Source organism: Penicillium citrinum (genome assembly GCF_028827155.1).
Source record: "Penicillium citrinum strain IBT 23319 chromosome Unknown utg000010l:1.0-1229701.0:1.0-1230130.0, whole genome shotgun sequence".
Lineage (NCBI taxonomy): Eukaryota > Fungi > Ascomycota > Eurotiomycetes > Eurotiales > Aspergillaceae > Penicillium > Penicillium citrinum.
This window is the reverse complement of record NW_026622695.1, coordinates 392,353-407,256: the sequence shown is the minus strand read 5'-3', so window position 1 is coordinate 407,256 and position 14,904 is coordinate 392,353. Positions and strand designations below refer to the sequence as shown.

At 47.6% G+C, this 14,904-nt stretch overlaps 4 protein-coding genes across 4 annotated transcripts; 2 read left to right on the top strand and 2 right to left on the bottom strand.

The window, feature by feature from the left end:
- Window positions 1–2,698: 2,698 nt before the first annotated feature.
- On the top strand, window positions 2,699–5,985 carry N7469_011207 (calcium-transporting ATPase; the record flags this gene model as incomplete). Its single annotated transcript, XM_056650112.1, has 5 exons — window positions 2,699–2,816; window positions 2,879–3,036; window positions 3,111–5,426; window positions 5,496–5,818; window positions 5,877–5,985. The coding sequence occupies 5 exons, from the start codon at window positions 2,699–2,701 to the stop codon at window positions 5,983–5,985; spliced, it is 3,024 nt and encodes a 1,007-aa protein (XP_056495176.1).
- A 1,426-nt stretch (window positions 5,986–7,411) lies between these two features.
- Window positions 7,412–8,726, top strand: N7469_011206 (putative l-fucose permease; the record flags this gene model as incomplete). Its single annotated transcript, XM_056650111.1, has 4 exons — window positions 7,412–7,520; window positions 7,600–7,944; window positions 8,040–8,476; window positions 8,553–8,726. The coding sequence occupies 4 exons, from the start codon at window positions 7,412–7,414 to the stop codon at window positions 8,724–8,726; spliced, it is 1,065 nt and encodes a 354-aa protein (XP_056495175.1).
- Window positions 8,727–9,482: 756 nt separating this feature from the next.
- N7469_011205 (non-specific serine/threonine protein kinase) lies at window positions 9,483–12,668 on the bottom strand (the record flags this gene model as incomplete). Its single annotated transcript, XM_056650110.1, has 7 exons — window positions 9,483–10,710; window positions 10,736–11,376; window positions 11,439–11,977; window positions 12,050–12,197; window positions 12,277–12,394; window positions 12,462–12,490; window positions 12,618–12,668. The coding sequence occupies 7 exons, from the start codon at window positions 12,666–12,668 to the stop codon at window positions 9,483–9,485; spliced, it is 2,754 nt and encodes a 917-aa protein (XP_056495174.1).
- Window positions 12,669–13,273: 605 nt separating this feature from the next.
- Window positions 13,274–14,848, bottom strand: cdc43 (protein geranylgeranyltransferase type I subunit CDC43; the record flags this gene model as incomplete). Its single annotated transcript, XM_056650109.1, has 5 exons — window positions 13,274–13,362; window positions 13,481–13,589; window positions 13,646–14,049; window positions 14,131–14,176; window positions 14,390–14,848. 5 exons carry the CDS (start codon window positions 14,846–14,848, stop codon window positions 13,274–13,276), a joined length of 1,107 nt encoding a protein of 368 aa, XP_056495173.1.
- Between the last annotated feature and the right edge of the window lie 56 nt (window positions 14,849–14,904).

Genomic DNA, 14,904 nt, shown 5'->3' with positions numbered 1-14,904 from the left:
AAAAAGGAGATAGTTGAGAGAGTGGTGGGGTTTCGTAGAAGAGGAAGATGCAGAGGAGGAAGTTGGTTCAGAGGATCAAGTGGGGGGGGGGGAAAGGACAGGAGAAGGAGGAGTGAGAGGGAGTTGGGTCAATCATAACAATACACAGTACGGTGAGTATTGGTACTTTGGTTGTAACATTAAATTAAAGGGGGCTGGATGTACCGGTACTTTACGCGTACTTCTCGCGGTCACCCAACTACCCGCTGGTAACGGGAATACACAGATACAAGAAATAAATTACGTTCCTGCCTTGGGCTGCGCGGCTCTGCTGATTCACGCCCAAACAAACTACTTTGTATAATTCATTGATAGCATCAATTTGATCAAAATATAACAAGATGGCACAGTATTCGGTGTGATATAAGGTAAATTATACTTACTGCCAGTAGGTACCTCCTCTGTCTGTCTTGGACTGCCGTGTTGGTCTCTTCAGGGTCGCTATGTTGATCAGCTCAGAGTGTGGATCTCAGTCTTATTTTCAGTGGTACTAACCAAAATGGCGCTAGAATTGCTATAATATGTTCAAAGTATTGAGTATATTGGGAATTCTGACATTCTACTATAGTACATACAGGGTTTACTGTAGAGTCCAAGGGAGGGGAGGAGATTGAGAAGTCTCGCGATGACGATGATGCAACAACGTCGAACCTTCCAGCATTCTCGGTGATGTAGTGGCACCTCGTCAATCATCACATGGTCATCTCATAGTACCAGCCTCCCCTAGAGTGTATACATAGTACTAGCATCCAGGTCTTACTATTATAATAGATTAATTAATCTACCTATGGCTATTAATTTCCATACTTGCCTTGTGGTTAGGGTTTGTTGATATGCCCGGCTGTCAACACTGTATACTGCCACAGTCTAGAGACACTTTCAACTTCAGGATACGCGGTGGACTCGCAAGGATCAGGTCGACATATTATAAGCTCCGGCTATTAGTATCAAACATTAAGATAGCATATTATGTACGATATTTCATTTTCAGGGCCAAATAAAATAAAATCGAAAAAGAAGAGAAGAGAAAAGAACACCGACTCCAGATAGTCACATGACGTCCAAGCTGTAGGACAAGGCTCGACTTGATACAAATGGACATATGTTGGTGAAGATTTTGGGTGCACTGTTTCTCCGACTGGTCACATCTCTTAGTCCGATCGGCTCATCAGTGAGTCCACACTAGACTCAGCCTCACTTTTTTCTACAAGTCAAACCAGTCTTATACGCAAGTAGCTAAGCAACCGCCAATTCTAATTCAATACTCCTTATTGACGAAAACACACACCAAGAGTTGACAGCCCACAAAGACCCTTGGCCCGTGCTCTGTTCTCCAATGAGGATATGTTGAATGGAACCCTTCGGGTGATGAGGCAAGTTATGATTGAGCTAGCCTCAGCCCTACAGGTGATGAGGAATTAGTGCGCTTATTTTGTATGTATGCACCGTGACCGCACTGTTTTGGCTACAGTTTTCACCCGCCCAATTTGGTTTGCTCTGTATGTGATGTACAGTAAGATGGTCCTATTTCGGACGATTTGACAGCGTGCATGCAACTTGCCACTGGGGCAGAGCTGAGCCAGTGGGATAATTTTCAGTCTTTGTACCAGTGTACGCGGAGTTGTCGGATGGAGAATGGAGAAATGATCGAATAGTCCCGCATATACCCTAGTTCTTACAGGTTGAGTAGACATGACTTACAGTACGTATCCAGGGCCAGATCCATGGCAATGGCAAATGCAGGTAAATTGATGAACCTTGCAATTTCCTGAAACCATCTGTGTGAACTTATGTAGAATGGGGTCCGTCTCAGCCCTGTGTAAACTGTAGCGCGGTAGAGAACTGGGGCGAAGGTCTCGTGAGCCAGTCAAGAAGCGATGAACATTCATGCGCCGTGATTTTGCTCCGCTGAATGGAACAGATCGACTGGATATTGCAGAATGCGGTGTCCATTGAAGGGGATATGACTTGGCGACGACGACGACAAACTCCACCTCTAGTCCTCCGATAGGTAAGGCAAATGGAAGAACGATGCAGCCTGGAGCCACCGAGCCCCGTAATAAATCCAAAGTCTCGGCAGAGATACCGGAGATCCCTGACGTAGGGTAAGAAGAGAATTATAGGGCTGTAGACCAGAAAATAGATGATGCTGCTGATATTTACTAAATATGTTAGAAAGCTGAGGATTGAAGTGTGTTGTGTATCTCTCCAGCTCACACTGGATATCAATCGAATCGAATAGAAGAAAAAAAAACGTTGATTGGAGGTGGTTTGTGGCATCGCGGAGAAGTCAGCCCTGTCCCTGCTGATGTAAGCAGAAATGGGGAAACAACTGGATAAGAACACGTTGTGCTCCGCTCCACCTTGTAAAGAGGAGGAAAGGGAAAAAGGAAAAAGAAATCAATAGAAAAAAAAAGAGCATACTTCATTTATTACGACGCTCGTCCCCTTTGAACCTGGCTTTTTTTCGACTTTTTGGGTACATGTATCGACTTCTAACCCGACGGTAGCATATTTTCCTTGTGTTTCTTTTCCCGCCAGCTCTCCACTCTTTACCTTTCTCCCCCTCTCCCCAACCTCTCTCTCCCCCCCCTCAATTGTTCTCTTACATTGTTGAAAGAGACGAGAGTGAGTGAGTGAGTGAGTGAGTAGTTTCACGATGGACAATTCCTTTTTGCACTCTCCGTCGGAGGTGCTGAAATATTTCAACGTCTCGGAACGCGATGGATTGTCTACTGATGCAGTGTTGAAATCCCGCAAGCAACATGGTCCTAATGGTTCGTGGTCTACCGAGATACTTTTCAGTTATTGTCTTGTTATATACTAATGGCATTGACAGCTCTCCCTGAGGATCCCCCAACTCCCATGTGGGAAATGATCCTGGAGCAATTCAAGGACCAGCTGGTCCTTATCTTGCTGGGTTCGGCAGCCGTGTCATTCGTTCTGGCTCTCTTCGAAGAAGGTGATGACTGGACCGCTTTTGTGGATCCAGCTGTGGTATGTACTCGTGCTCAATGAGATCCCAATCATACTCTCACGGAATGAAAGACTAATGATTCCTTTGTTGACAGATTCTGACCATTCTTATCCTCAACGCGGTCGTGGGCGTCACCCAGGAAAGTAGCGCGGAGAAGGCAATTGCGGCTCTTCAGGAATACTCGGCCAACGAGGCCAAGGTTGTACGTGATGGAAAGGCTGTAAAGGTCAAAGCTGAGGACTTGGTTCCTGGGGATGTGATTGATATTGCTGTCGGAGACCGCGTTCCCGCGGACTGCCGCCTTCTGTCTATTCACAGCAACAGCTTCCGCGTTGACCAGGCCATTCTGACCGGTGAAAGCGAAAGCGTTGGCAAGGACCCCAAGGCTATCAAGGATTCCCAGGCTGTCAAGCAGGACCAGATCAATATGCTCTTCTCTGGCACCACCGTCGTCAATGGACACGCTACTGCTATTGTTGTCTTGACCGGTGGTTCCACTGCTATTGGTGATATCCACGACAGTATCACTTCTCAAATCTCCGAGCCCACTCCGTTGAAGCAGAAGCTGAATGATTTCGGTGATATGCTCGCGAAGGTTATTACTGTCATCTGTATCCTTGTCTGGGTGATCAACATCGAGCACTTCAATGATCCCTCCTTTGGCGGTTGGACCAAGGGTGCCATCTACTACCTGAAGATTGCCGTATCTCTTGGTGTGGCCGCTATTCCCGAGGGTCTTGCAGTGGTTATTACCACCTGTCTTGCCCTGGGAACTCGCAAGATGGCCCAGAAGAATGCTGTAGTGCGCTCTCTGCCCTCCGTGGAAACACTAGGCAGCTGCAGCGTTATTTGCTCTGACAAGACCGGAACCCTGACCACCAACCAGATGAGCGTGGCCAAGATCCTTCACCTGTCCAGCTCTGGCAAGGGAATCGAGGAGATCGATGTCGAGGGTACTACCTTCTCCCCCATTGGCAAGTTGACTCGCGACGGCAAGGCTGTTGACGGTCTGGCTGTTTCTTCATCTACTGTTAAACAGTTGGCTGAGGTCACTGCTCGTTGCAACGCTGCTAAGCTCTCGCATGACCCCAAGACCGGCCATTTCGCTAATATCGGAGAGCCCACCGAGGGAGCTCTGCGCGCTCTGGTTGAAAAGATTGGTACCGAGGATGCTTCCGTCAACAAGAAGATCTTCTCACTGGCTGCCCACGACAGGATGCACAAAGTCAGCGAGCACTACGAGAACCGTCTTGCTCTGGAGGCCACTTATGAGTTCTCCCGCGATCGTAAGAGCATGTCTGTTCTTGTCCGTGAGGGTAAGGAGCAGAAACTACTGGTTAAGGGTGCCCCCGAGTCTATCTTGGATCGCTGTACCTCCATTCTTCAGGGCGCCGATGGATCCAAGGTTGCACTGACTGCTGCCCACAAGAAGCTGCTCGCCAATGAGGTGGTTGAGTATGGTAACCGTGGTCTTCGCGTGATGGCCATTGCTAGCCGCAGTGATCTTTCTAGCAAGGACAACCTGCACAACGCTACCTCCACCGAGGATTATCTCCAATTGGAGCAGAAACTCACTCTTATCGGTCTCGTCGCTATGCTGGATCCTCCCCGCCCGGAGGTTGCCAACTCGATCAAAAAGTGCCATGATGCTGGTATTCGCGTTATTGTTATCACCGGTGACAACCAGAATACTGCCGAGGCAATCTGCCGGTCTATCGGTGTGTTTGGTATCGATGAGGATCTTACCGGAAAGAGTTTCACTGGTCGTCAATTCGATGAGCTTAGCGATGCCGAGAAGCTTAAGGCCGTTCAAACCGCTTCCCTCTTCTCGCGTACCGAGCCCAGCCACAAGTCCAAACTCGTTGATCTGCTTCAATCCCTGGACCACGTTGTTGCCATGACTGGTGACGGTGTCAATGATGCTCCCGCTCTCAAGAAATCCGATATCGGTGTCGCTATGGGTACTGGTACTGATGTTGCTAAGCTGGCCGCTGACATGGTCTTGGCTGATGACAACTTCGCTACTATCACTGTTGCCGTTGAGGAAGGTCGCTCTATCTACAGCAACACTCAGCAGTTCATCCGTTACCTTATCTCTTCGAACATTGGTGAAGTTGTGTCCATCTTCCTGACCGCTGCCCTGGGTATGCCCGAGGCTTTGATTCCTGTTCAGTTGTTGTGGGTCAACCTTGTCACCGATGGTCTTCCTGCGACTGCCCTGTCTTTCAACCCTCCCGATCACGATGTCATGAAGCGTCCTCCTCGCCGCCGCAACGAGGCACTTGTCGGTGGCTGGCTGTTATTCCGCTACATGGTTATTGGTATCTACGTCGGTGCTGCCACTGTGTTCGGCTACGTCTGGTGGTTCTTGTATAACCCCGATGGTCCTCAGATCAGCTTCTGGCAATTGGTGAGCTACTCATTCATATTTTTTTTTATTAAATATATGACTGATTATTCAACTAACAACTTGTTACAGTCCCACTACCACCGCTGCTCTGCTCAGTTCCCTGAGATTGGCTGCGAGATGTTCAGCAACGACATGGCCAAGTCCGCCTCGACCGTCTCCCTTTCCATTTTGGTCGTGATTGAGATGTTGAACGCCATGAATGCGCTCTCCTCCAGTGAATCTCTTTTCACCTTCTTCCTCGGCAACAACCCGATGCTCATCTACGCCATCACCTTGTCCATGCTCCTTCACTTCGCCATCCTCTACATCCCCTTTCTGCAAACCCTCTTCTCTATCCTGCCTCTGGACTGGACTGAATGGAAAGCTGTCCTGGCAATTAGCGCTCCTGTGATGTAAGCATCCCTCTTTCCCCTCCCTTCTTCTTTTTTCTGGCATCTAACATCCGCACAGTTTGATCGATGAGGTCCTCAAGTTCATGGAACGCAGTCTCTATGACTCAAAGGTACCTACCGTCGCCCCGGCCCAGAACGGTGCGGCTAGTAAGCCCAAGCGGGCTTAAATGAGATGATTCGATGGGCGGCCTACATGGAAGAAAGAAGGCTACTTGAAATAGAATAGACCTGGCTGCCATCTGGGGAATGAAATAGTAGATTACTATCAACATCATCATCATCATCATCATCATCATCATCACCATAAAAGAGCTTCGTAAGGTCGGACTTAGATACCCCGACTTCCAACCCAGCCACTCCCACTAATACTCCCACTTCTAACTTAATCTTTATGAGTAAAACTTACGATGTAACTATATCAGCCTAAATCCCTCCAATCAAACAAATCCTCAACTACAGAACTAGTACAATATACGTAAAATCCCCGCGTTTCAACCCCCGCTTCCCCCCCAACGCAAAGAAAATCAAAGTTCAATCCCGTCCTCGGCATAACTCCGTCCATGCATAACTGGTTCCTTGATCCCAGTCATTGAAGTGAGTGTAACTAACTGAATGATTCTGTACGTTGGGAATAGGAAAAAGATCGTCTTACCCCGGGTTTTTCTCCATTCTCAAATGTGGGGGTGAGTGACATTCTGGTGTTACCTTGTGACTTTTTTCTCTTTAAATAAAGGGATTTATGCACGATCCCCTGTTTTACTCCTTTCTCTCTCTCTTTTTTTTTTCGATCGATTTGAGTGAGGATGTTTTCTTGTCTGGATTAACTTGGGATTATCTACTCTTCTGGATATATTCCTGATTCAATTCAATTTGATTCGGTGCTACTGCTACTCCTACGACGACTGTGACGGCTGTATACTTCACTCACGCCCACAGCTGGACCTGGACCGGGACCTGAACAACGAGGATGGGTGTTAAAAAGTTCTTCCAGACTCGTTCTGGGTTTCGAGTTGATAATAGTAAGACGACGAGTGCGGCTACTTTGACTCTGAGGCAGAGTTTGTATCCGCTTGGGTTAGTTACGATTTTGTTTTTTTTTGGGTATGTCTCCCTTGCTTTTCTACCTTATCCATATCTGGTACTCTGAAGTATATTTATGCTGGTATAATTAGGGTTTTGCGTATGGATTACTTGATACTCTGAATAAACATTTTCAGAATACTTTGCATATCACGCGTGGTCGGTCTGCTGGACTTCAAGCGGCTTATTTTGGGTAAGTCATATCTGTCACTGAATAGTCTGGCTTTTTCTTGTATACTACACATCCGAAGCATGCTATGCTTCGGATCATTTTGGTCCATCACATACACACTCAACCACGACTGGATAAACCAGTATAGCCTGGAAATAAAGTGGGCATAATCAAGGACTTAAATTTGAAAAAAGATCAAATTGAACAGTCTGGCTAATACTAGTATATACAGTGCATACCCACTCGCTTCACTAGGATACGCAAATTGGATCCTCCGACACTTTGGCTATAAAGCAGTCTTCATCTTCGGCCTAGTACTCTACGGAATCGGCGCTTTATGCATGTGGCCTGCCGGTCTGAATCAATCATTTGGTGGATTCTGCGGTGCTACATTCGTCATTGGTTCTGGATTAGGGTCGTTGGAGACAGCTGCTAATCCTTATTTAACCGGTATCATCCTCTTTTCCCCAGTAGTTCTACTACTACTGATATCTATAAAAGACAATCTAATACTAAATAAACTAATCAGTCTGCGGTCCACCCCGATACTCCGAAATAAGAATAAACTTCGCTCAAGCCTTCAATGCAATCGGAACAGTCGTCGGTCCTGTACTAGGTTCATACGTTTTCTTCACAGAGACAGAAGATGATGTCTCTGCTTTACAGCGCGTACAATGGGTTTACCTAGCAATAGGAATATTCGTCTTCGTCCTCGCTTTCGTCTTCTTTCTTTCGAATATTCCCGAAGTCACGGATGAAGATATGGCGTTTCAAGTTGCGGAAACTCATGTCGATGAACAGGATAAACCGTTTTGGAAACAGTATAAGCTTTTTCATGCTACTTTGGCTCAGTTTACTTATACCGGTGCTCAGGGTGAGTCCCCTTCCCCTTTCTCTCCCATCTTATTTACTATTGTTTTGTTTGATTGTGTACTGTGTGGCTGCACGAATGAGACTAACTTGATATAGTTGCTATTGCGGGTTACTTCATCAACTACGTAGACGATACCTGGCCCGGCACGGACAGCGCAAAGGGTGCGAAACTTCTCGCAGGTGCACAGGGTGCATTTGCCGTGGGAAGATTTTTAGGATCAGGTTTAATGAAATTTACGAAAGCTCGATGGGTATTTTTAGTATATTTATCGTGTACGGTTGCATTTCTTGCTGCCTCAATTACACAGACGAGACAGGTTGGTGTTGCGATGTTATTTATGACCTTATTTTTTGAATCGGTTTGTTTTCCTACGATTATGGCTCTTGGTATTCGTGGTTTGGGGAGACATTATAAGCGTGGCTCTGGATTTATTGTTGGGGGTGTTTGTGGTGGTGCGGCTGTTCCGCCTATTTTAGGTCATGTTGCTGATATGAGGAATAATACGGGATTTGCGATGATTGTTCCGACTATGGTGAGTTTTCTTCTTCTTCTTCTTCTATTTATCTTGCTGCTTGAGGGGGCTCTGTGGAATGCTGACTTCTTTTTAGTTTATGGTTGTTGCGTGGACGTATGCTATTGCGGTGAACTTTGCTCCGGCGTATAGGGATACAGTGGATAGGGTTGGAGGGAGTACGGTTGGGTTGCAAGATGAGTCGAGGCCTGATGAGGAGAAGGTTGTTGATGCGGAGATGGAGAAGGATACGGTTGTTCATCGTGATTAGAATCTAGTTCCAGATGTATCAAGTATTATAGGTTCATTGCTAAGAAATGATTGTGTTCCAACACATCACACTCTTTGGATAACTAGATGCAAGAGGATGTGATTCGGTATGAACTATAAACGCGGAATAATAGACAAAACCCATAGATGGCAAAATAAAGAAAAGTGGGCATTATAGCCTCTATGGTCTAGTGGTATGACATGTCACTTGTAATGATAGGGTCCCCAGTTCAATCCTGGGTGGAGGCAGTAATTTGTCGTTTTTTCGGTTTTTTTTTTTTGTTGCTAGAAATATTGGACTTCTATGTCTGAATAGATACAGATGTCATAGCTTTTACAGGCTGGTATAAATTATAACGGTTCCCATGTGGCAATGCCTTACAAACATACTTTCCCTTATATATGCCCATTACAGTTGTAGTCCGGGAATATCGAATTTTGGCCGAGTCGGTCGTAAGTAAACCCAAACATCGCGTTTTACCCATTACACATCACGAGCAACGTGTTGTTTTACTAGACTAGAGGCTACGATACGACTAGACTAGCCCGGTATCCAGAAGGAAAAAAAGAAAAAATAGGAAGAACTCAATGAATGTATCAGGCTTCATGTGGTAAAAACAAAATGAGAAAGAACACATAGATATAGGAAAGGGTTGTGGACAGAGAATGCGTGGAATGGAAGACAATGCACCAAATAGACAGTGTAAACTTGCAGACATGGGGGGGGTATAAAGTAAGCACAAGCAGAGAAACAGCTCTATCGTCTAACTAGGAAGAATGATATGAGAGGAATGTTGTAACGCCGGCATCCAACAAGATAGAAAAGAACATTAATCAGAGGGAGTGACAGGCTTGGTGGTTGTATCATTAGTTGTTTCGCTAGGACGCCCAGCAGCTTCGTCATTGGAAGCTTCGTTTGCGAGGACTGCTGCGACTGCTGCCGCTGCTTCAGGAGGGGGGAATGTAGTGATGAGGATCGCGGAGGCCGGGATGGACTGGTTTCTAGCTCAGGGGCTGGTTCAAGAGCAGGTTTGTGAGCCGACGAAGGGGATTCGGGTTCTGAGGCTTCCGCAGTATCGGTGGTGACAGCCAGACCTGGCTGATTGTCCTGTCCATCATGGCCTTCTTCCTCTTCCGCACCTTCTTCGAACTCATCGACCTCTTCGATTTCGTCCTCGAAACCGTCATCTTCTTCTTCCTCAATGATTTGGCTCTTCCGGGCTGCTGGTCTTCCAATTGGGGGAGTGGGATTGGCTTCTGCAGATCCCGCTGGCTGGCTTGGAAGAGGCGAATGAACCATTCCACTAGAAACCATGAGGTTGGTGGTGTGAATCATTGGGCCTTTGAAGGCAGATCGCTTTCGCCGGGCAAAGACTAGACTTGAAGAGGGCGAATAGAGCAACGGTGCAGGCGCAGCCTCATTGAAAGCAGATGGCATTTCGCTCTCGTTTACAACCTCCCTCGGCGCGCCTCCAGGTCCGCGTACAAGTCGGATATTGCTGGGGAAACGTGCTGATGAGCCAGGCGTCGTAGGAAGGACCTTGATAGAGGAATGAGGTGATTTGGAAATCCTGGCGGTCGGTGTCGAGACCGTGTCCATGCTATTAGAAGAAATCGACGATGCTTTAGAATGAGCCCTTGTATGATGTATACTTCGTATCGAGGATACAGACGAGGAAGTAGATTTCCGGCCACGCAGTCCAGCCGAGGATCGTCGGTATGATCCACGGGGCGTGATGGGCGAGGGCGAAAGGGAATTGCGATTACTTCGGTTACTCCGAATGCTAGAGTGACCGGTATTCAGGGGACGTGGTTGGCGGGGGTAAGAGTGTCGATTCTGACGATAAGACGCACTGCTTGGAGCCAAGCTGCTGGCCGCAGAGATCCGTTTATTTTGCGTGGGCGTCACGATCTCTTCCGGCTGTTCATGAGCTGTAGAAAGAGGCGAGGCGGTTTTCTTTCCGGTCTCTTGACTCTTTGCAGGGCTGAATTTCTCTGCCAGGAACTTACGGGAACCCCCCTGACTTGGCATTCGGAGAGCGAGCGCGTTTAGCAGATTCGACAAACCAGTGTTTCAAGGAAGCGAGCTGGCTGATGATCGGATTATGGCGTCGATTAGTTCGACGTCGGAAGATACCATGATGCTGCGTCAGTTCCGGCTGCGAGGCACTGACATGCAGCATACTAGGTCGAGACCGTCGCTTGTCCTTAGGTGGAGGAACAGGGCGACGCCGCATGGTTGAGTTGGAGCGTATAGACTCCTTGTCAACTGATCGTGGGGTGGTCACATCTGGGGTTCGTACAGGCAAGGGTTCGGGCAGTGAAGGTAGCTCCGGCACTGCAAGCTGTGATGGTAGGCTTCTTCTATCTCGGCGTCCGCGTTCATGAAGTTGGCTGTCGGAATTGGCTTGCCCTTCTTCATCCACCTCGACCAATGCCGCCGATAGCTTTTCCAACCGACTGCTCGCAGCACTTAGACGACGTAAGTTCTTCGCTTCTGCCTCTCGCTGTTGTCGTTTTCGCTCTCGTTTCTGCTCTTTCCGCTGCTCCTTTTCAATCAACAGAGCCCACCAACCAGCCAGAGGATCGCATCGCTGCGCTAAAACGTTCTCGATCACCTCATCGATATTGACACCCGCGCTCTTCATTCGCTGCAGTGTCGTTTTCTCAAGCGGCGTAGTAAAGGGGGGGGACGGGGGATTTTGAGAATCGCCAGTTGCTCCGGTGCATGCTCAGCAAGGAAAGGGTGGGACAGGATATCCTCCAAGCTTGGTCGTATCAATGGTCTCTTAGACAGTAGAAGGTTGATCAAAGCTTTGGCCTCGTCTGGGAATTTGTCGTTGTAAATGGGTTCCTCGGAGAGTATACGTTTCTTGGTGACTTGGTCGTCATCGTCATCATATGGAAGTTCGCCCGCCAACAATGCATAGAGAATAATTCCCAGACTCCAGACATCGACCTTTTCCCCGGCGTATTTCTCCCCTTTCAGCATTTCCGGCGCGCTGTAACAGATGGTTCCGCAGAAAGTCTGTAAATAACTGGCCTTCCCTTCATATTCACGCGTGAACCCAAAATCGCATAACTTGACGTTCTCATGTTTATCTAAGAGGATATTTTCCAACTTCAGATCTCGATGGACACATGACTTGCTGTGAACATAGGCCACAGCTCCAACCAACTGCGTGAATATCCGTTTTACTTTGTCGACGGGAAGGGGGCCATTGTTGAGAAGGTAATTGTAGAGTTCATCACCTACGCAGAAGAAACACGTATTAGTCGCTTTATTCCGAGTATGTCTCTCGTCCACGCTCAATTGCAACATACCAGGACAAAACTCCAGTACCAGCCAGACTAGATCTTCTGTGACAACGACTTCGTAAAGACGGGCGATATGGGGGTGAAGGAATTGTCGATGATGGTGAATCTCGCGCGCGAGGTTGGTATCGTCCTTGCTCGAGGACTTGAGCACGACCTAGAGTATACTGAGTCAGTATACCTCCTCCCAAAGTCGAGTACTTTCTCCGCATCATTTTTTGTCAATATTTCCATACCTTAGAGCCATTGGTGAGTTTGTGTGACGCCAGATAGACTTTTCCAAACGAGCCCTTGCCAATTAATCTCCCTAGAGTGTAATTTCCAACGCTGCGAAGGTCCTTGGAGGAGAATTCCCTAGAGAAAGTATATTAGCCAGGATACACCCATCAGATCAATCACAAGTTATCTGAATCATTCTTACTCAAGAAGTTCATTGTAGGAGTTGGCAAGCTGTAATCACACACGCGACCCCAGAGGGTCTCTTAGGTTAGTCCTGCCTGACCGGTGACTTTGCGCAACAAGGCAACGGGGTCGTCCTCCTCAATTGAATGAATTGAGCGGGCCTTTCTAAACGCACCTTTTCCTTTTGTTTCTGGCTTTGCACCCCCGCTCTCGTCCTGGGCGGCATGTGTTATGATAGATCTCCGGGATTGCCGTCGGCCGCGGAGATCTCTGCGCGTGTTAGGTAGGGAGGTGTGGAGGTGTGGACTGCTCGGTATTGCCATTCAAGAGAATGTAGTGATTTAGAATGAAGTGATTAGGAATATCGTATAGATGTATAGCAAGAATAGGAGAAGTAGAGTAGAGTAGAGAGAAGTGCAGAAGGAGAGTGGAAGGGGCGTTGAGGAGTCCACCTTGAAAGACGTCAACGGGAACGTGGACCGTGTGGAGCCTTTTTTTTCTTTTCTTTTGCACTTCACTTCGAACAAGTTGGGATGCCCCTAGTTACTCCTATACATACATACTGTAGTATGTAGTCTTCATGATCATGATTCCACGTTAGAACACACTTACCACACTCCCCCCTCCTTGAATTATTATGCGACTCAATTTAGATGCGGGTATTCATTGGTCCCCACGTCGGTGCGTTGGACCAATGGCTTACGAAGGTGGACTATGTACATATGCAGGGTGATCATACCTGGATCATACAATAGGATTGATCATTGCAGATGTTGCAGGTGTCTAATGTCTGATGTCTGATATTTCGGATGGGATATAGAGAGAGAGAGGCTATGTTCGCCATGGCAGTGATTCAAGATGTTGAACAACGCGGTCCGTGGTGACCAATGCGGGATCGACATGAGCGAGGCCGGCCTCGCCTTGAAATGCCAATGAAATCAAACCAAAACACGAATGAAGGAGATCTGGTGGAAAAGAATGGAAAGTCAGCATGTCAACGTTTTTGCCTCCTGGAAACTCTTTTTTTTTTTGCCATACCGGGGGGATCGCCTGGGACTTTTCCAAAACCACCCACGAGATGTTGCGTCTTTTCTAGGAGATATCGCCGATTACGATCAGAATCGACTACGGAGGATCGGTCGAGCATCTAAATAAATGGTGAGCATATATAATTCGGGGGACTTCGTACGCTTGGATACGTACCATTAATGTTGCTCCGTTCCAAAACGAGTAACAAGTATCCGCCACTTTATTGCAACGACCATTAAAGCCAGCACAAGGTATTGAATCATCGGCAAGTGATGTAATTAAGGGGAGCGTCGATATATCCTCCTCTGATATGGGCTGATGAGATTCAGTTTCATCTTTAGGCTGATCCTGACCCTTATTCCCTTCCTCTTCCTCTTCCTCTTCCTCTTCCTCTTCCTCTTCCTCTTCCTCTTCCTCTTCCTCTTCCTCTTCTTCCTCCTCCTCCTCCTCCCCCAGTTCGCCCGTCTGCCGCGATGCCAACCAGTTCACCAGAGCCTCAAAAGGAGGAGACCCGGGAGACAACATCTGAACCGATTGGGTGTCAACTGATGCCCGACGCAGAAACTCTAGAGATCCAACTGCACAATATGTATGGCCACCTGCATGATTTTGTCAGAAAGATGGGCCGAAAACAAGATGCCGGGGAGACAAATACGCACTATGGGCTTCACGGAAAGGAGACTCCGCCATGCCACCGTCGTAACTCTACATCGGAGTCAGCAGACCATAACCATGATAATGAATAATGAAAATAAAATGGAAATATGATCAAGGGGACACTAGCACTCACCTGGCATGCTTGAATAAAACCCATCAACCTAGAAACATCAATATCCTCCACTCCCTCTACACCTTTCCCCCGACTACCACGTAATATATATCGAATCCCAGCCGCACAACAACAATACCTCAAATCACTATTTCCCTCAACTTTTCCCCGGGTCCAAGAACCTCTCCAAACCCGCCGTTTTCACGCTGCATCCTTGGAAGCCATTCAAGACACTCCACCCGTCGAACCCGCGACAAATCATCTCCAAGAATCAACAAATTGACCAGCGCAAAGAAAGTCGCCGGAACATTCGCCGGATCCCACGCTTCATTTTCGGATCTTCGTTGCTCGTCTCCGAAATCTGTGCCTGAGAATCCGCGAAATCCACCGGTAGGTACCTGGCAATGATATATCCAGTTTATATAGGACTGTCGTTCTTCGGGGGTTGTTTTGTTTTGAAGGGCGCCTAGTACGTCTAGACCTGTCAATGCGAGAAAGGCGAGGAGCATGCGATTGGAGTCATTGGAGAGGTAAGCGGAGGGGAGGAAGGTTTTCAAGCATCGGAGGTAGTATTTGACATGACGTTCGGTGTTGAGGACGGAGGACATTGTGTAGTCCTAGTCTGGACAGCCTGCCACTGCCACTATTGCTAACTCTGGGTGTA